Source organism: Lactuca sativa, chromosome 4 (genome assembly GCF_002870075.4).
Source record: "Lactuca sativa cultivar Salinas chromosome 4, Lsat_Salinas_v11, whole genome shotgun sequence".
Classification (NCBI taxonomy): Eukaryota; Viridiplantae; Streptophyta; class Magnoliopsida; order Asterales; family Asteraceae; genus Lactuca; species Lactuca sativa.
In genome coordinates, this window is record NC_056626.2 from 229,869,156 (window position 1) to 229,890,860 (window position 21,705).

The 21,705-nt window shown below is 40.8% G+C and overlaps 1 protein-coding gene across 5 annotated transcripts; it reads left to right on the forward strand.

Annotated features, from left to right (window-relative positions):
* Positions 1 to 211: 211 nt before the first annotated feature.
* On the forward strand, positions 212 to 6,266 carry LOC111913805 (uncharacterized). 5 transcript variants are annotated; one of them, XM_023909517.3, is made up of 4 exons: positions 212 to 1,041; positions 1,139 to 1,293; positions 1,375 to 2,232; positions 3,681 to 6,266. In XM_023909517.3, the coding sequence occupies exon 4, from the start codon at positions 4,110 to 4,112 to the stop codon at positions 5,208 to 5,210; it is 1,101 nt and encodes a 366-aa protein (XP_023765285.1). In that variant the 5' UTR covers positions 212 to 1,041; positions 1,139 to 1,293; positions 1,375 to 2,232; positions 3,681 to 4,109; the 3' UTR covers positions 5,211 to 6,266. The 5 variants fall into 5 exon arrangements, with proteins under 5 accessions (XP_023765285.1, XP_023765287.1, XP_023765283.1 ...); XM_023909519.3 differs by having other exon boundaries at positions 1,147 to 1,293; XM_023909515.3 differs by having other exon boundaries at positions 212 to 1,293.
* The last annotated feature ends 15,439 nt before the right edge of the window (positions 6,267 to 21,705 follow it).

Here is a 21,705-nt window from a genome sequence, read left to right on the forward strand (position 1 = left end):
ATATATATATATATATATATATATATATATATATATATATATATATATATATATATATATATATATATATATATATATAATAGTTGTCCAAACTTAGCAGCAGTGAACTTCATCTTATTTGTCTATTTTCGTCCTTGTATTTTTTATTTGTCTTTTGCTTTGTTTTTTTGGGAAAACCTTATAAAAACTCTATGCATTATACCTCCATGCTTAAAAAAACCCTTATATAATTTTTTTTTACAAGTTAACCATCATACTTTCTAAAACTGTTTGAAATACTTATTTTATCCGGTTGACCAGTTGTTGGTTTCGTGGTAATAGTTGAAGGTTTGCAATTCCTGGGAAGACTTTCTTCTTCTTTACTTTTTGTTTTTCGATGGCAGCAGGAGGGTCTCGGGTTGAGATGACTCTTGACAAAGTGAAGGTTGGCTAAGATGTGCTCGAAGAAGCTGGAACAAACGAAGATGTGAGTGGTTCTCGGTTTTAATGGCTTTCACGAGGTGTGGATTTAGAAGGTAAAGGCTGGAACTGTTGTGGTTCGTGGGTCTCGGTTTGGAGGTAAAAACGAAGGCAACGACAACGATTTCGATGGAGATGGTGGTTGGAACGAAAAATGAAAAGGTCTTTCGGCTTCTTGGTGATTCGATTTTCTTTTCCTTTTTTCCTTTTCTGGTTAGTTGCAGGTCCAAACAAAGATGACGATGAATAGTGACTTCGGTATTTGGCTCGGAAGAAAAGGGCTGCAACGAGGGATGGTTGGACAGCAGGTCTCCGGTTCGGGTGGAACAGAGTTGACGGCAACTGTTTTTTTGTTCTTTTCTTTCCTTGGTTGCAAGTCTCAGAAGTGAGGCAGTCCGAGAGGGAGTTCGGCTGGACTGGAACCGACGAAGGTAGCAAGTTCTAGTTCGGAGGTGGTACGAGGATAGAAGCGAGCAGCAACTGTTTGTTGGTTCCAAATCAAGCCACACAGGCCGTGTACAAATTATTACACAAGACACTGGTCGTTGTCTTTTCTTTTCTTCTTCTGGTTTGATAAACAAGGTGATGCTAGGTTGTTTTAAAGATGGGATAAGGTGGTGTTTAATGGCAATGGTTTATAAGGTTGTGGTTAACTGAAACACTCTTATGATTTTGCAAGTTATACAGAGACATAATCAGCCTGAGAAGCAAAGAAACAAAGGAACCAATGTGCAGTTCTTCCTACCTCAAGTATTGGTTCTCATTTTTGAATTTATGTTTAATTGTGAGGATGCAAATTCAAGAATAAAAATACTTGGAGACCCGCTTGAATTGGTAGATTCAAATTTCTCTAACATTGCAACTTACCTCTTTTTTACTGCAAATCTAAAGATAACTCATTTTTTTACATTATAGGAAAATGGATGGCAAGCATGGTTAGTTGCTTGAAGCTTGATATCTTGAAAACTTGCAAAATGAAACCATAACGTGATGGTGACCCTGAATTAGTTGAGCAAAAGCATGTGAATTTATGTTTAACAGTGTCCTTACTTCTCATTGAGTCTTCTGCTTTCAATTTATATGGTGGATGAACAGTGACTCTAAAGTTACCGGTAGCTTTGGCTTAGCCGGTCACAAAGCATGAAAACAATCAAATTATGAAAGCATAATGGTTAGTTCAAACAAATAAATTATATAGAGGTTTTTTTAAACATTAGGTTATAATACATGGGGTTTTTATGAGATTTTTCCTTGTTTTTTTATATTTTTTTGTCTTTCGGGTCTCATACGATATGTATTTATTTTTTTCCTGCCCTTTATTTTCCACGTGTTCTATTCTTCTTTCTTTATTTTCCACGTGTTCGGTTCTTCTTCTTTTCTCTTTCTCTTTCATTCTTGGTCGCCTTGTGTTTCCATAGTTTGTTCCTTCCTTCTATCACAGGTAATCTTCTTCTGTTCTTCCACCATTGTTTCTTTGATTTCGTTTTTTCTTTAGTTCGTTTCTGCTGTGTCGTCGGTCGTTCTTCCTATGTCTGTTCGACCGAAGCGAAAACCTAATGACGGTGCTTCCTCCTCTGTTGGAGTTTGCGTTGGTGGCCCTCGTAGGTGTCGCCGTCTTCCAAGGTTTTCTGTTCTTCCCCAACACCTTGATTGCGGGGACTGTGACTGCGTTTGTGAGTTCTGCGGTGCATATTTCTGCTATGTTGAGAGGGTCATGAAGTTCTCCACACCTGCTCATCCGAGGTATAATCACTTTTGGTGAGGTTGACGCATGTATGTCTTCGTTTCCTTTCTCTTTCACCTAGGTTTTAAGTATCATCTTATGTTTATTTGTAGTCTATTTTTTTCCCTTTTAGTATTCATGTTTTCCATTGCATTCACTAATAACCAAAGTCTTATGCTATCAGACTCCTTGAAAACTTACATAACAGATGATTTAGTGGTTTCAGAAAAATTATATATCCTTCCCAATATGCCCCTGTATTGATAGCTAATTGGTTGGACCAGTTACATCTTTTTATTGGTTCTGAAACTTTCTGTTTTGTACCATGTTATTAGCAACCTTAGTCAGAAACGGAATAATACTGCTTGCGTCCTATACTGTCCTGCATTCCTATAGTTTTTGTTTCCTATAAGCTACTATGTTTTTTTTTTTTCCTGTATGCCACTCACTTTCTTATGCTTTCAATCCAAGTTGCGCTACAACATCTACTACTATTGATAGTTATTTGCTTACTTTCTACATGTTTTCAGAGTTGGCTGTTGGATCCTATTTATAATCACCATCCCTTTTTTGTAGAATTTTTTTTACTTTGTCACCATTGTTATAACCACATATTGTTTCGTAATTTCTAGAAAATTATAGTTTTTTATTCAGTTTTCATCTAAGTTTTGATAAATTTATACACCAAGTCTCCATGCTTTCAGAATTTATAATCAGTGGTTCTTTTGCTGAAAATTGGTAAAAAAAAAATTTTAAGTCCTTTGTAAAAAAATAAAAAAAAAAAAACATCTCTCCTTGGACTATATATGCTTCCCAATATGCCTCTGTATTGATAATTAATTGCTTGGAACAGTTAATTTTTTTCGGGTCGGCAACTTTCTGTTTTGTACAATGTTATTAGCAGCGTTACTCACAAATGGAATAATTCCAATATGTCCTTGTAGTAATACTTGCTAGCAGGAGCATATATATAGGTCTTCTAATGCTTATATAACCACAATATATACATAAAAACTGCTATTTGATATAAGATATTTATGAATTTGTTATTTATTCATAATATTTTTGTCTTATCTAATTAAAGGAAGTATATTATATTTACTATATATTCACGTTTTTCAGTACGAAGAAAGTAGACTACTAGGTATGGTGCATTTAACCCCATGTGATAACTGTATTCGATTAAATGTTTTTGCAAGTCACTTTCACCTACGCTTTCAATGGTGTATGTCGGAATTTCAAAAATGCCCCAATTTCGTCCGTATGTTTTCTGATTGCTTTAGGTTGTCTATCTATGTGTTCTTTATTAATATATCACATTCCTATTTATATCCGTCCTATACGTTTTGTGAACACAATTTTTTTTAAACACCGGCACTTTGTTAACATATTTGCTTCTCAACAATTGATACTCAACTCTTTTAAGTCCCTAAATTTACATTTATGTTGTATGTACGGTTGCTAACTTACTCAATAATACTTACATTGTTGAATACAGATTTGTACACCATTGAGTTCCAGAAGAGAGGTCTTCCCCACTGTCACACTATTGTGGGTTAAAAGTTTGGACCGGATTAAAAACGCTACCGATGTTGACACGTACAGTACAGCCGAGCTGCCAGATCCAATCACATAGCCCGACTTGTACAAGACCATAACAACCTGCATGATTCACGGCCCGTGTGGCCCACTAAACAAAAAAGATATGTGCATGCAAGATGGTAAATGTAGTAAACGTTTCCCTAAACCCTTTCTTGACACTGCATTATTCGACACGGAGGGATATGTACGCTACAAATGTGGCTTATCCGCACACCATACAACCCAATATGGACAATTTATAGACAACGGATATGTTGTCCCCTACAACAAAGGGCTTTGATCACGATTCATAGCACACATCAATGTCGAGTACTGTGACTGGAACATGATGATTAAGTATTTGTTCAAATACATTTCCAAGAGAGCAGACCGTTTCAGATACCCTATTCAAAAGGCAGAAGCACCCGACGAATCGTATGCCGAGACGTCTACAGTTGGATGTACCACCTCCGAAAATGAAGAAATTCAACCTATAAATGAGGTGGAAAACTTTTTGGACGGTCGGTACATATTCCCACACGAGGCAGCATGGCGCATTTTAAACTTCCATATACACCATCGCCACCCACCCATTCAGACCCTATCTGTACATGAAGAAAACATGCAACAGGTAATTTTCAAAGGTGACAGTACGATACCCGAGGTGTTGTCGAATCCCGTCAGTAGCACAACTACCCTTCTCAGGTGGTTTCACAGCAATATGAAAGACCTAAAAGGTCGTGATCTCACATACCTAGAGTATCCAAAATCTTACAAATGGGAGAGCTCATCTAAATCGTGGAGCCGAAGAGTTGATAAGTCATTAAAAATGGTTGGCCGGCTTGTATTCGTACATCCTTCCTCCGGTGAATTGTTTTACTTGTGGATGCTACTTTGTCATCAAAAGGGATGTACATCTTTTGAAGACTTACGCACCGTGTCCGGTACAGTTTACCGAACTTTTAGAGGCGCTTGCAATGTACTTGGATTGATTGGTGATGATATTGAATGGCTTACCGCTTTCACCGAGGCGTCAGTTTGGGTAAATTCACTACAGTTACGATCCTTTTTCTGCCACTTGCTGCTTTTCTGTGAAGTCAGCAACCCGGGTTTGTTGTGGGAAACCGCATGTGAGAAAATGAAAGACGATTACATACATACACTCAAACGAAAAATGCCAGATAAAGACGTTGCTGCCACCAACGACATAATCCAGCAACAACTGCTTCATGATTTAGAACACACCCTCCGTTCCTCCGTACCATCTAAAGCAATGACAGATTTTGATCTTCCGATGCCGTTAGGCGACATTGTTGCTATTTTTCAAAATCGGATGTTGCTCGAGGAAATGAGCTACGACAAGGAGTCTCTACGAAAGCAACATGCTGAACCACTACGACAACTAAACAATGACCAAATGTTAGTCTACAAGTTGTTATATCCATAGAAAACAAAAAACAACTACTTATGTTTGTTTATGGACACGGTGGTACCAGGAAGACATTTTTATGGACCATGATTCTCTCTTATTTTAGATCGATGGGAAAAATAGTTTTGGCTATTGCTGCCTATGGAATCGCGTCGCTATTGTTTCCTTCTAGAACAACATCACATTCGAGGTTCAAGATACGTACAGAATTAACCAACAAAAAATCATGCGATATAAAAAAAATAGAACATTACTCGGTGATCTTATGCAGCGTGCATCGCTCATCATTTGATACGAAGCGCCAATGAGTGATAGAAGGTGCTTTGAATTTCTAGACCGTTCTCTTCAAGATGTCCTGAACTGTGATGAGCAGCCATTCGGAGGCCTATTCGTACTACTTGGTAGTGACTTCCGCCAAACTCTTCCCGTGCTGCCAAAGAGTACACGGGCATAAATAATTGCGCTCACTTTGCAAAGTTCGTACCTGCGACCATATTTCAATATTCGCATTTTACGTAAGAACATGAGACTGTATTCCTTTGAAATAACCGACTGCAGTCTATTGTCTACATTAGCTTTTGCAACCTGGTTACTAAATATTGGAGACGGACGCATAGGTGTACCTGACAAAGATGAACCACGTGACTCAAGTTGGATACGAACTCCATATTCACTCTTAATATCACCTGGCCCCGACTCTCTACAAACCCTTATAGATTTTGTTTACGGAGATGATATGCTTAATGATCCGACTGACATACACCTTTCCGTAAGATCAATTGTTTCTCCTACAAATGAACTAGCCGATGACATAAATACTCACATTTTACAAATGATCAGCACAACCGCCAGGACATACAATAGTACGAAGATGATGCAGCCAAATGGGAAGCACACATCTGATTTGGAGGACCTGTACCCGGTCGAATACCTAAACCAACTAAACTTTGTGGGAATACCACCACACTAGCTTAAACTTAAAGTAAATTGTCCTATAATGTTGTTAAGAAACATCAATCAGAGAGAAGGTTTATGTAACGGTACCCACCTAATTGTGTCCCAGTTGTTACCAAACGTTATTGAAGCTACCATAATAACTAGCACCTGCATCGGAAAGCACGTATATATACGATGCATAAAATTCATACATAAGTCATCAGATATGCCATTCACCTTTTCACGAAAACAGTTCCCATTCAAAGTATGCTATGCCATGACCATTAACAAAAGTCAGGGACCATCACTGCGCAGAATTGACATCTATTTATCACAGCCCGTTTTCATACATGAACAACTTTACGTAGCCCTATCCCGAGCGACGTCACCAAATTCCATAAAAATACTAATAAACAGTACCGACCCAATCATACACAATGAAACCAAAAACTTTGTCTTTAATGATCTACTATAGAAAGTTACTTCTAATGAGGTCTACAGTATCACTAACAAATTTTGTTTCCATATTGTCATAATCATCAGCAACTGTTTTCTAAAAATCAATACTAACACTTTTTTTCGTTCATGTCTGCACCAAGTTTTATATATATATATATATATATATATATATATATATATATATATATATATATATATATATATATCAACCAACGTATCAGAACATGTCATAACAAAATCATATCAGAGTCTAATTCCTATAGAAGAGAGAGATTGAAGAGGTCAAGGAAGGGGACTTAGATCCAGAGCAAGTTCTTTTGTAGTCATCCATTCTGATAATAAAGTTTCCATCTTGGTTATTGATTTATTAGATCTTGTTTGTCCTTAAATTGTTGCTTTTAAGCCCTAAAACCCCAAATCCTTGAAGAGAAACCTTATGGTTGGGTTATACTCCAAATTTAGACCTTATGGACGTGTTAGAAGCATAAAGTTGATGTGGTTGAAGTGATTAAGGACCCCATTGAGTGCATGACCCCTTAAAGGACTTGGAATTGCACTTTTGAGCTTATAGGGCCATGTATGCACGTAAAGGTTGCAACTTTATGTGTTAAGCATGCCCTAGGATCATGAATCTGTGGTTTTGAAGCATTGCATGTCTCTGTTTCGGCTTATATGGAAATTGGGTCAAAGGACTCGGCGAGTCCCAAGGTGGAACTCGGCGAGTTCTATGAAGATGGCCTTAGACTCGGCGAGTTGGAAGAACAACTCAGCGAGTCCTATGAAGATTGCCTGGTACTCGACGAGTTGTTCATACAACTCGGCGAGTAGGATGAAGGACTATTGGAATTTGGTTTAGAAGGAAAACTCGTCGAGTCAACGCTCAACTCGACGAATAGAGACGGGTTTATGGTCAGACAAAAGGGTAGGGACTCGGCGAGTTGGCAAGCCAATTCGGCGAGTCAGGTCAACTGACAGTTGACTTTGACTTGACTTTTGGTATGGTTATGGGGGTAAATGGTCATTTTACCCTAAGGTCGGTTAGCAGTATTTGACTAAGTGTTTTGTGGGAATTGTAGCCGGAGGATTTCCGGGACAGCAACAGCAGAAGATAGTCAGTTCCCACGCAGACCAGTAGCTACCTTTCGAGGTGAGTTTCCTTCCAGTAGGAACGGTTCTAAGGCACTAGGGTCGGACCGTATAAATGATATGATAGTATCGGAGTGTGGGCAGAGCCCGTATCTCTTAGTTGAGTTTGATAATGCTATATGCTAGCTTGGTAGAATTGTTTATACTCGTTGTCTGTGTGATACTTGTATGTTATGGTCTAGATAGCGGAGTGTGGGCGAGGCCCGTATCTCCTAGATAGCGGAGTGTGGGCGAGGCCCGTATCTCATTGAGTGTGGGCGAGGCCCGTATCTCCTAACTGATAATTATATGATTGTATGGTATGGGGTATTATGGGGGAACTCACTAAGCTTTGTGCTTACAGTTTTCAGTTTTGGTTTCAGGTACCTCTTCTTCGAAGGGGAAGGAGCTGGCGCGGTAACAGCACATCACACACATGCCTCGTATTCCGCACTATGAGATCTTCCTGGGGATTTGTACTCTGATATTATTATTATGTTTTATAAAATATTTTCTAGACCCGAGACCTCTTTTATGAAATGATATGATCGGTGAACATTTTATTTCTAATGCTTTGCTAAGTATATGTTTTAAAAATGAAATTTTTGGCCCGTATTTTTGGGGATGTTACAAGTTGGTATCAGAGCGCTGGTTTGAGAGATTCGGACACACCTTCGGGGGCGTCTGAACTCAAACCGAAGGATTAAAAGATTTTGAAAAAGAAAATGTTTTCTAAAAGGTTAAGTAAAGAGTTTTAAAAAGAAACAAAGTGTGTGATGTGCGCGACCGACCGAGCTCAAGTAAGTATTCCCCAAAGTACCCATACAAACTTATGTTATGTTTATCAGTTTCAGTATAATAGCATGCTAGAATAGGACCGAGGATCTAGGAGTGATACCTTATATGCCTGCTTTATGTGCTTCAGTGTATGAAAATTTCATGCTAGGATCGAGTGGACAGCAGTAAGATAGCCTGTTAGGGCTATGCCTGATTATTATGAGTTTAGCACTGTATGCTAGTTCAGTTTTTCTCTATGAGAGCAGAGTTGCTTGAGATTGTTCCCTTTGTTCAAATGCTGCTTGCTTTGTGCTTTGTGGGACGCTAAGTGATGGGAGTTAGCCATTAGGTGAATATGTCACGTCACATGTGATCAGGGTTGAATAATCTTAGAGTGTTGGATTTCGCCCTATTGTGCAGCTCTCGTTTGAGTCTAACCGTTGTAGGGACGAGTCTGTTACTCAAAGGATTATTTGAGCCTCATCACATGTGATGGTATCTAGGTAATGGCTAATTGGCATTACGAGGAGGCCTTCAGCAGCTGAGGACCGGGAAGGGTGGGGTTGGAGAATTCCCTAGGCAAAGTCTAGGATGGGTATAGCAGTGATCGGCAGTAGTAAAAGGGATTTGGTGGAGTCGAGGTAGTCCTTGAAGAAGGTGCGGATAGATGTGGAAGGTAGTATGGGCCGTACTACTGAAAGCAGAGGATCCGTACCCAAACTAAGGAATGCCAAGATAAGACCAGGGAACTTGTAATAGATGTGATCCCTCAAGGAGTATCAGTATCACTAATGAATGTTATTTATGTATTACAGAATGGTGGTACTACGATCGAGACCGATAGATGGCGGTTCAGGAGAGGGGTCAGGTTCGGGATCAGGTTCCGAGCCAGTAAATGAGGGTCTATGCGAGCTCATCGTGTCGGAGATCACCAGGGGTATCCTTGAATCGACCCCCATTATCTTCGGGTCGATCAAGGAAGGGATAATCGAGTTAATGGAGGATCGCCTCTGGGCATTCAGGAGCGATATGGCATCTGGCCAGTCGGGATCTCGCACACTGTCCTTCAAGGACTTCAGGGGCAGTGGTGCGCCGGATTTTCACGGGGCGAAGGACCCCATAGCTGCCAGACGATGGATTGTAGACATTGATTCTACACAGTTGACTAGCTTTTGCCCTGAGGGGCCGAAGGTGAGATTTGCAGCAGGATGTTTGAGAGATCGGGCTAGGGACTAGTGGGAGTTCGTTGGTGACTCGTTGGGAGCCTCGGTTGTCGTGGCTATGACCTGGTCAGACTTTGTGACCAGGTTCAGGGCAGAGTTTGCGCCGACTGTCGAACTTCAGCAGCTGGCCAGGGAGTTTTTGGACATGAGGCAGACGACGGAGACTGTGGCGGAGATCACCGCCAAGTTCCGAGAGAGGGCATTGTTGGTGCCCCAGTACGCGGGTGATGAAGACATGAGGAGGACCCGCTACCATGACATGCTCCGAGCTGATATTCGGGAGCAGGTCAGTTTTTCAGCTTGCCCCACCCTGGACTCTATGATTGCCAGGGCAAGGGAGAGGGAGATAGATCTGGAGCACATCCGAAAGAGGAAGGCAGAGGAGGGACAGACAGGAGGGGCTTTGGGGAAGAAGCCTAAGGAATCAGATGGTAGGCCGAAAGGCCAAAGGGGACCAAGCCGTTGCGGGAAATGCGGCAGGTCACACGAGGGAACATGTAGATTGGGATCGTCGGGCTGCTACAAGTGCGGCAAGGCGGGACACTTTATCAAAGATTGTACCGCCCCTACACCTGTGATTCAGGCATCGGAGTTACTGTGTTTCCATTGCAACCAGAGGGGCCACAAGAAGGCCAATTGCCTCCAGTTGACAGCATCATCGCCGGTTAAGGCGTCGGCTCCAACTACCCTGCGGATTATAGATGGCCGACAAGACAAGGCAGAGGAGGCGCGCGCCGCACCCGATGTGGTGACTGGTATGGTTCCTTCCCTATATCTTTTTTTATGATGTTATGATATTGATATGTGCTCTGTGTATATGCATTAGGATCGTTCCATATGAACGGTGTTCCTGTTCAGGTGGTGTTTGATTCGGGTGCCACCCAATCGTTTGTTTCCCTTGCGCTTAGCAAAAGGTTTACTGAGTCTTCGGGCATGTTGGATTGCCCTTTAGAGGGAGAGATTGCCGATGATCGATCGGTGCGAGCGTCTGCAATATTCAGGGATTGTGTCCTAAGGTTATTTGAGGAGCGCTATTTGGTGGACTTGATTCCCATTCCGTTGCGGGGGAACAAAGTGATTATAGGCATGGATTGGTTGAGCCCTAATGGTGTGGTGATAGATTGCGCACAGCAGCTAGTGCGAATCAGGACCCCAAGTGGGGGAGAGTTGGTGATCCACGACGAGAGGCCACAGCATGGATCCGCCATATGTTCAGCAGCGAGAGCTAGGCGCTATCTTCAGCAGGGTTGCGCGGGATATGTCGCGTACGTTATGGATACCCGGGAGACAGGTAAGATGTCGGTGAGCGAGGTTCCAATGGTGCGAGACTACACTGATGTGTTCCCGAAGGAGCTTCCTGGAATACCTCCGGAGTGTCAGGTGGAGTTCAGGATCGACCTAGTTCCTGGTGCGGCTCCGATAGCCAAGACACTCTATCGGTTGGCTCCTCCCGAGATGCAGGAGTTGTCTACGCAGCTGCAGGAGCTGCTAGACAAGAGATTTATTCGACCAAGCAGTTCACCCTGGGGAGCCCCGATCCTGTTTGTTAAAAAAAAGGACGGGTCGCATCGGATGGGTATAGATTACCGGGAGCTGAACAAGGTAACGGTGAAGAACCATTACCCACTCCTGAGGATTGACGACCTTTTTGATCAGTTGCAGGGAGCATCTTGGTTCTCAAAGATCGATTTGCGTTCAAGTTATCATCAGATGAGGGTCAGAGAGGAGGATGTGCAGAAAACCGCGTTTCGGACACGTTATGGCCATTATGAGTTCGTGGTGATGCCGTTCGGGCTCACTAATGCTCCTGTCACGTTCATGGATCTCATGAACCGCGTGTGCCGACCGATGCTGGACCGGTCTGTGATAGTTTTCATTGATGACATCTTGGTTTATTCCAAGACACAAGAGGAGCATGAGGAGCACCTGAGGGAGGTTCTGGAGACCCTAAGGAGGGAGAGCTTGTACGCTAAGTTCTCCAAGTGCGAGTTCTGGTTGCGCGGGGTGCAATTCCTTGGGCACATTGTCAACCAGAATGGCATACTAGTCGACCCGGCCAAGATCGATGCCGTGATGAGATGGGAGGTTCCGAAGTCTTCATCTGAGATTCGGAGTTTCCTAGGATTAGCGGGCTACTATCGGAGATTCATCCAGGATTTCTCCAAGATAGACGTACCCCTGACAGGGTTGACTAAGAAAGTCGTGGTCTTTCGGTGGGGGCCTGAGCAGTAGGCAGCGTTCGAGACTCTCAGACAGAGATTGTGCGAGGCGCCAATCTCAGCCCTGCCCGAGGGCGTAGAATATTTTGTGGTATACTGTGACGCATCCATTTCGGGGTTGGGCGCGGTACTGATGCAGAAGGGACATGTCATTGCTTACGCCTCGAGGCAGCTGAAGCCTCACGAGGCGAACTACCCGACACATGATTTAGAGCTGGGGGCGGTGGTCTTCGCCCTCAAGATTTGGCGGCATTACCTATACAGGGTTCAATGTACCATTTACACGGACCACAAGAGTTTGAGGTACCTCATGGATCAGCCGAATCTGAACATGAGGCAGTGTCGGTGGTTGGACGTGGTGAAGAATTATGATTGTGAGATCCTTTATCACCCGGGGAAGGCCAATGTGGTGGCCGATGCGCTTAGCCGTAAGGCGGCACCGATCAGGGATGTATGTATGAGAATGACGGTAGTGACTCCACTGTTGGAGCAGATTCGGGAAGCTCAGCAGGAGGCTATGAAGGAGGAGCATCGGAAAAGTGAGCGAATAGTGGGTCAAGTCACCTCCTTCGATTATGATAGCCGAGGATTATTGACACTACACAGTAGAGTGTGGGTGCTGTATCACGGAGGTGTGCGTCAGATCTTGATGGAAGAGGCACACAAATCCCGATTTTCTATTCATCCAGGGGCAACGAAGATGTATAAGGATCTTCGTCTAGACTATTGGTGGCCCTGCATGAAGCGGGATGTGGCTTGGTACGTAGAGCGGTGCTTGACCTGCAGGAAGGTCAAGGCTGAACATCAGAGACCGCACGGCAAGATGCAGCCGTTGGACATCCCGTTGTGGAAATGAGAAGATATTACGATGGATTTTATCACAAAGCTTCCCAGGACCGCACGAGGAGGAGATTCGTTTTGGGTCATCGTTGATCGATTGACCAAGAGCGTCCATTTTATTCCGATCTAGGAGAGTATCTCGGCTTAAAAGTTGGCCGATATCTATATCAGGGAGATAGTGACGTGGCACGGGGTGCCAGTGTCCGTAATATTAGACAGAGATGTGCGATTCACTTCCAGGTTTTGGAAGAAGTTTCATGATGAGTTGGGCACTCGTCTGCATTTTAGCACCGACTTTCATCCGCAGACTAACGGTCAGAGCGAGCGGACCATCCAGACTCTGGAGGATATGTTGCGAGCGTGCGTGCTAGACTTCGGTGGTAGTTGGGATACCTATCTTCCCTTGGCTGAGTTTTCGTACAACAAAAGCTACCATGCGAGTATTGACCGCCCTCCTTTCGAGATGCTCTATGGGAGAAAGTGCAGGACCCCAATTTGTTGGGGCGAGGTCGGTCAGCGCGTCATCGGGAGCACCGAAGTGGTGCTTAAGACGACGGAGTTGATCCAGCAGGTTCATAGCAGACTGCAGACTGCGCAGAGTCGGCAGAAGAGTTACGCCAACAGAAGGCATTCAAACTTGGACTTTCAGGTGGGTGACATGGTCCTCCTGAAGGTATCACCCTGGAAGGGTGCCATTAGGTTCCGTAAGAGGGGCAAGTTGGGCCCCAGTTTCATTAATCCTTTTAGGGTTGTGGCCCGGGTGGGTCGGGCCGCCTATAGGTTGGATCTTCCAGCAGAGCTTAGCTAGATCCACAACACTTTTCATGTTTCTCAGTTGAGAAAGTGTTTGGTGGACGAGTCGGCAGTTGTACCCTTGGAGGATATTCAGGTTAATAGCAACCTGAATTATATCGAGAGACCAGTTGCGATCTTAGATCGAAGACGAAGATCTTGAGGAACAAGGTGGTTCAGTTGGTGAAGGTGCAGTGGCAGCACCGGAGGGGTTCAGAGTGGACATGGGAGGCGGAGGAGGAGATGAGGGAGCACTACCCAGAGTTGTTTCTGGAGTCAGCAGACTTTGAGGACGAAGTCTAAGATAAGTGGGGGAGAATTGTAATGCCTAGTTCCTGGTATGTATTTATTTTGATTAAAAGTTCTTTTTGGAAGAGCTACTCGGCGAGTTGTAGCCCTAACTCGCCGAGTAGATGTCGATATGGGTGCGGGCTTTAAGTGATCTACTCGGCGAGTCCACGCCTGGATTCGGCGAATAGGCCAATCATGAGGAGACCCAAATCCTTAGGGTTTGCACCCTATTTAAACGCTCTTATAGCCCCATATCAGCCTCTATCATCCTCAGAGCATTCCTTATTGAAATCCTAGCCTCCATTGGCAAGCTTGAGTGATTGTTGTCTTGTGAAGGGACTTTTGGGGCACTTTGGAGCAAGTGGAAGAAGAGAGGGATTGAAGAGGTCAAGGAAGGGGACTTAGATCCAGAGCAAGTTCATTTGTAGTCATCCATTCTGGTAATAAAGTTTCCATCTTGGTTATTGATTTATTACATCTTGTTTGTCCCTAAATTGTTGCTTTTAAGCCCTAAAACCCCGAATCCTTGAAAAGAAACCTTATGGTTGGGTTATACTCCAAATCTAGACCTTATGGAGTGTTAGAAGCACAAAGTTGTTGTGGTTGAAGTGATTAAGGACCCCATTGAGTGCATGACCCCTTAAAGGACTTGAAATTGCACTTTTGAGCTTATAGGGCCATGCATGCACGTAAAGGTTGCAACTTTATGTGTTAAGCATGCCCTAGGATCATGGATCTGTGGTTTTGAAGCGTTGCATGTCTCTGTTTCGGCTTATATGGAAATTGGGTCAAAGGACTCGGCGAGTCCCAAGGTGGAACTCGACGAGTTCTATGAATATGGTCTTAGACTCGGCGAGTTGGAGGAACAACTCGGCGAGTCCTATGAAGTTGCCTGGTAGTTGCCTGGTACTCGCCGAGTTGTTCATACAACTCGGCGAGTAGGATGAAGGACTATTGGACTTTGGTTTAGAAGGAAAACTCGTCGAGTCAACGCTCAACTCGACGAGTAGAGACGGGTTTATGGTCAGACAAAGGGGTAGGGACTCGGCGAGTCGGGTCAACTTACAGTTGACTTTGACCTTGACTCTTGGTATGGTTATGGGGGTAAATGGTCATTTTACCCTAAGGTCGGTTAGCAGTATTTGACTAAGTGTTTTGTGGGAATTGTAGCCGGAGGATTTCCGGGACAGCAACAGCAGAAGACAGTCAGTTCCCACGCAGACCAGTAGCTACCTTTCGAGGTGAGTTTCCTTCCAGTAGGAACGGTTCTAAGGCACTAGGGTCAGACCGTATCAATGATATGATAGTATCGGAGTGTGGGCAAAGCCCGTATCTCTTAGTTGAGTTTGATAATGCTATATGCTAACTTGGTAGAATTGTTTATACTCGTTGTCTGTGTGATACTTGTATGTTATGGTCTAGATAGCGGAGTGTGGGCGAGGCCCGTATCTCCTAGATAGCGGAGTGTGGGCGAGGCCCGTATCTCCTAGAGTGTGGGTGAGGCCCGTATCTCCTAACTGATAATTATCTGATTGTATGTTATGGGGTATTATGGGGGAACTCACTAAACTTTCGGCTTACAGTTTTTAGTTTTGGTTTCAGGTACCTCTTCTTCGAAGGGGAAGAAGCTGGCGTGGTAGCAGCACATCACACACATGCCTCGTATTCCACACTATGAGATCTTCCTGGGGATTTGTACTCTTAATATTATTATTATGTTTTATAAAATATTTTCCAGACCTGAGACCTCTTTTATGAAATGATATGATCGGTGAACATTTTATTTCTAATGCTTTGCTAAGTATATGTTTTAAAAATGAAATTTTTGGCCCGTATTTTTGTGGATGTTACAGCCAAGGTACAAACTTTATACCTCTACTGAGTCATAAATGTAGCACCAACTTTGGATCTACTTGCCTCCTCTTGAATCCCCAAGTTTCCTTTTCCTTCTCAAGCTTCAAAACTATCAAGAACACGCAACAATGGCTCAAGAACACTCAAAATGGATTACGGTTTCGTGAATAAGGCTTGGAGGTGATGGAGGATGAAGTTGAGGCCAGTTAAAGTGTTTAAATAAGGTGCAAACCCTGAAAATTAGGGTTTCACTCTGGCAGCCCTACTCGTCGATTCGAGGCTTCTCGCCTTGTCTAATAGACTTCAAATCCCGCGTCCAAAAATCCCATTTCTACTCGACGAGTTTGGGGCCTCCAACTCGTCGAGTCCCTTTGCAAAAATGAATAATTCTTTCTTGAAATACATATCAGGAACTGAGCATTACACTAATGAGCCAAGCCCATTGACCTATAGGCCCATGAATGATGACAACCAATCATATTCCACCATGCAACATCTTCTGGAACATTATCCCATGTCATACAACCCACGAGAATCAACAACACACATGATGGACCATCTTGACCATAGTGGAGCATCATGATGCATATGTGGCGCATCATGAACACTAATGGTCCAACATCCATCATTGTGGCACAACATGGTGTAATCATTGAGCAATACTAACTTCTGAGCATCTTTAAATGAACTTGAGCATCATAAAGAACTTCATAGCATACTTGGCTCATCAGGGATATCATGGCTCATCAAGGAACCAAAATGGCCCATCTTTCACCATTATGGTGCAACATGTGCAAGGATAGAGCAACATGCTTCAAGTGTGGCGCAAGAACTTCTAGCTTGGAGCAACATCTCCACCTTGGCGCAATGTCACAACTAGGAATTCTATACTTTGTAATAACAACAATGATAACATTTGTAAACCAAAAATGTGAAAACATGTATGATGTTTATTCAATGACAACAAAAATTTCCATCAAACACCCTATACAAACTTTCAAATGGTCAACAAAAGTTGGAAACCCTAAAAATCCTAGTTTAAGTCCATTTTGGACTAGGATTTTCTTGTTGGGCCTAATGGGCCAATAAGCTTCCAATTTGACTATTTTGGGCTTAGAACTCTTAAATGGGCCCTAATTGGACCGACTTTCATTTATTTTAACATTTTGGGCCATAATGGGCCTAGAATGAGATAAATATCCTTATTGGGCCCTAACTAATTCAATTAGCCCTAATGATCCATAAATCAATATTTTTAGTTACATTGGGCTGTAAGCACCTCTAAGGGCCTAATGGGCCGAAAACCACCAAGATGGGCCTCCTATTATTGGAACCAAGCATTAAAGGCCCATTTCATCCCTCTTATTTCTCCCTCTCGGCCCATCTAGATATATAAAAAAAAGATTAATGGAGTTGACTTCTATGTTGACACATCATTATTACTCAAAGGTTATCAAGGTATAATACATCTCATGCATCTAGGGCATCTTATGTTCCCATGCAACTTCTCTCCCCTCTTTCCTCTTATTTCGGCCGAGAACCCATCACACACACCCACACTCTTCCAAATTCTCTCAAACACTCACAAGAACACTCTTACATTTTCTCTCTAATTTTCGAGAATTTGAACATCTTCAAGAAGAGTTCATCATCAAAAATCATCAATTCTTGGTAAGTCCTACCACACTTAAGTTGTATAACTTCATTTTCATGTTAGATCACTAAGTTTGAGATCCACCCAAGAAAGCTTGCTAGGGCCGAAAATAGCATCAAACTTCTTTCATTTCTTCTTCAAAACCGAGATCCACAAGAAAAGGTGAGTTCATATCTCTCTATTTTCGGTTTTCATATGTTTTATGGGGGAGAATACAAGTAAAATGTGTAGATCTATGTGTATCTGTATGTTATGTGTGATTTCTTGTGTTATGGGGTAAATATGTGCCAAAAATACATGATATTCGAGATCTATAGTTCAAAGAGGAATGTAAACATGATATATGATATATTACCCTAAACAAGTCAAGAAAAATTACCCTCTAAGGTTATAATAAACATATTGCAACATAAAACTCATTTTTGGGCTATATTTGTCAAACAAACAAAAGTTGAGTTAAAAATTGCTATTCATGGTTTTCTCAAGGACTAAAAGAGTCAAAACAGTAAAAATAAATGTTTTATGAATATCATACTCTTTTAAGGGCTAGAAATGAAATTTATAGCTTAATGGGCCAAAATTGTAATGGTTTATTATTCAAAACAAGCGAAAAGGGGGTAAACAAAACTATTTCAGGGGTTAATATGATTTATTTTCCAAACAAGGATAAAAAATGTAAACTTTTTGGATTTTGGGCCAAAATTGTAAAAGTTGCAAAAAGTTTGGGCTTAAGCTGAAAAACTCCTTACTGGAAGAAACTGCCAAGGAGTAAATTTTGAGCTAAAATCATCATTTAAACAAGTCTATGGGTCAAAAATGACAAGAAAATGGTTTAAGGGCCTAAAATGTTTTTCTTTTATATACAAGGGACTAAAAATGTCATTTTTATCAAAGAAAGGCTGAAAAGGTCAAACAAATGTTTTGAGTCAATTATTTAACTATTAAGATATTTGGGTCAAAAATACCAAACCACAACTTATGATATAACGGAAAGATGAATATACATAAAATTCCAAATATCGTTATAAACGACCGACCGGTCTCGTACCGATACAAATTTAACAATTGTTCAATCAAACATTCCGACAATTATACTATACCTAAAACAAGTAAATATTCAAATATTTGGGCTTGAAAGTCTTTAATCATGCTTATTGGGCCTTCGTGACCCATTAACATAACTTTTGGGCCCAACGATAAAAGTAAATGTTTATTGGGCGTCCTGTGACCCAATTACATACTTAAGAGACCCTCAATGGATTTTATGTGCTATTGGGCCTCAGTGGCCCATTAGCATTGCTAGTAAGGTCCAAATAAATCATATGCGAGATAGACCAACGTGTCTGTCGCATACTCGACAGCCTCGAATAACAAACGTATTTAGTAGGATCTCACGGTCCTCTTCTTCTCGTCTGTTAGGCTCACCATCAATTCAAATAAACAAATACAGGTCGATAATCAATAGTAATCAAATTCAGTTGGGATTTAGTGAGTAATAACGGGCGGCACCAACGTGTGTCGGTCGTAGTCTGTAGTTATAATCAAAGTCTCCTGGAGGGAGAGCGAGAGTTTGTGTATAGATCTATATGGGGATAACTCCCTCACACCTCAACTGTTTGCTACAGTTAGACTCGGCCAGTCTAGGGTGACAAAATCTTAAATCAATTTCGGCGTTCACCAGAGTGCCAAGACAGGTGAACTAGTCATTATCATGCATGGTTATAACGATTCACATAAACAAACCCAATACTAATCGAGTAATCAAGGCAAATCAAAATCACTCATTGTGATGGAATAACAATTCGAACAGTTATATGATATTTTGTTATCGGAAAACATCGGGTTTTCCGGGGAAGACCAACATTTTTCACTGGTACTTTTAATACAAAGTTCTTCATTATACACGTTTTGAAATCAACATGCATATATTTATGGATCTTCACACTTTTATAAACAATGGCCTTTTCAGAAAATATCGGATTTTCTGGGTTGTTTCGTTACAAACTACACAAAACATTTTCATATCAAACCTGCTTATGATCTCACCAACATTCCATATGTTGACCGTTTTCAAAATAACTTGTATTCTCAGGTAACAGGTAAGTTGAGGAGTAGTACCAAGTATGTTAGGGTGTTGTGCTATTGAAAACTATCAAACAAATTATGTTATGGACTTGTAATGTTAAAACAATGTACTTGATATGAACAATGTCAGTTGTAGTATTGATGCATGGTAATGTTTATGTTATGATTCATGTATATTCATTGTGATGATATTCAATTTAAGTCACGCGAGCCCTCGGACGTTTCCGCCGTCTGGTTCGGGGGTGTGACACGCAACAAGAAAATGTTTGGCGCAACAATATACTACATGGTGCAAGAGGAAACCCCATGGCATAAGAGGGATACCTCATGGTGCAAGAGGGAGCAACATGACACAAGAATGAATGCTTATGGAGCAACAACATCCTTCTTGGCTCATCCCGTTATCAGATGGCGCAATAAGGTCCCCGTGTTGCTCCATATCACTCCCAAGTACTCCAAACCTCTTCGAGGTGCTCCATACCCCCTTTTATATGATATGTTCCTTTGGCACTTGATCTGTTCCTTTGTCAAATGATCCATTCCTATAGGCATTTTATGGTCACCGTTTAATTGTCTAATGAGTGAGTAAATGTACACAATATTCATGATATAATAACAAACATATAAGCAAAAGTTATCAATAACCATAATAAAAAAAATAACATGTTAGTGTATATCATTTTTGATGACGTCCTAATTTTTCTATTTGTTGGTGTATGTAAATAATAGTAATGATAAACTATTAAACATATTACTAAAGATAATTTATCCTTACAGCTTAATTACATTCATGTCTCCAAAAGTCAACAATGACAACAATAATATTTATAAAATGTGACTATAAGTGAACATTTATGACTTTATAAAAAAAACACATCACTATAAGTGTATTATTAATGACAGTTATCAAAATAAGATAGAATAATAGATACATTTTAAAAAACACCCTACTATATAATTACGGGTTTAACCTATAATAACGGGTTTTCATGAGTTATACTCATCATAATTGAACGAAAATATAACTTATCTTAATGACGTGACATTTCCTTTTATATTGAAAAAAACGACATAATATGTCTTTTTTACATGTATAAAAATTGAGTTTTGTGGTTGTGAGCTCATCCCGAATCGACACCCACCGCCTTCAAAGTATAACAAAATAAGAATCTTTTGAAAGTTACCAGATAGTTAAGTTTTTACTAGTCAATAGATTGAGCCTCATCTTCTCATGTTAAGGAGTTCAAAGGCAGATTTTGGAAGACACTTCATTTCAACCCTAGTTATCCATTTCCACGTCATCTCTATTGAGCCCACCACTTTGACTTAGTTTTGACACATCCTACATGCATTTTACATATGCTTGTCGACGTATTCATTATATTAAATAATAATACGGAAAAGTTGAAGATATATGGTAAATTAATAAAAATAAAAAATATTACTCCTATAAAATAAATGAAAGTTTCAACGTATGTTACAAGAGAGATAATCTTTACCACTTTTATCACTTTAATGAGTTGCGTTAGAAGTACTTTAGATAGCTTTCTGTTATAATTTACTTCTTGCTATAGTAAATGTAAAGTATAAATTAGAACAAATCGTACAACATAAGATGCTAATTTATTTACTTCTTTTTTATAAAGAACAAAAGAATGTGTTAGATCTCCGTAAGCCTATGATCCTTACAACCTTGGGTAAATTACTTAAATCTATACAAAACATATCAAAAACCTAAATTACATTTTTCCTTAAAAAAGTTTGGTCTTATTTATACATTAAATGAGTTAGGTATATTTTTAAAGGTAGTCAAATACCTAATATCTAAGGAAAACCATTATTGTATCTATTTTAACACAAGTGTGATATTCAAATTGACATCTAATTTAATAAAAAATTCATTTTAATACTTAAAGGTTTAGAAAAAAATTTAAATAAATACGACATAAAACACATTATAACCAAAACAAATCACACAAGCATCTTGTTGTAATTGATAATTGACCAAAAGAAAAATACAATTATGTTCAAACCTACTATACGTTCAATAGTTACATTAGTCTTTTGAATACAAATTCAATTTTAACCAAAGTAATTAAGATTCAAATTTGATGATTGACCAAAAGATCAAAGACTTGTTTCGACACGTAGTTTTTGAGAGATTCTAAATTTTAACTTTCAAGAAAAAACTCAAAAAAACTGTGTTCGACAGCATTATATTTTACTTTTTAGCTTAAATAAAAAGTTTCAAATTCAAA

Excerpts from the sequence above, each read along its gene's own strand:
- LOC111913805 (XM_023909515.3), top strand. The coding sequence starts at position 4,110 with ATGATGATTAAGTATTTGTTCAAATACATTTCCAAGAGAGCAGACCGT.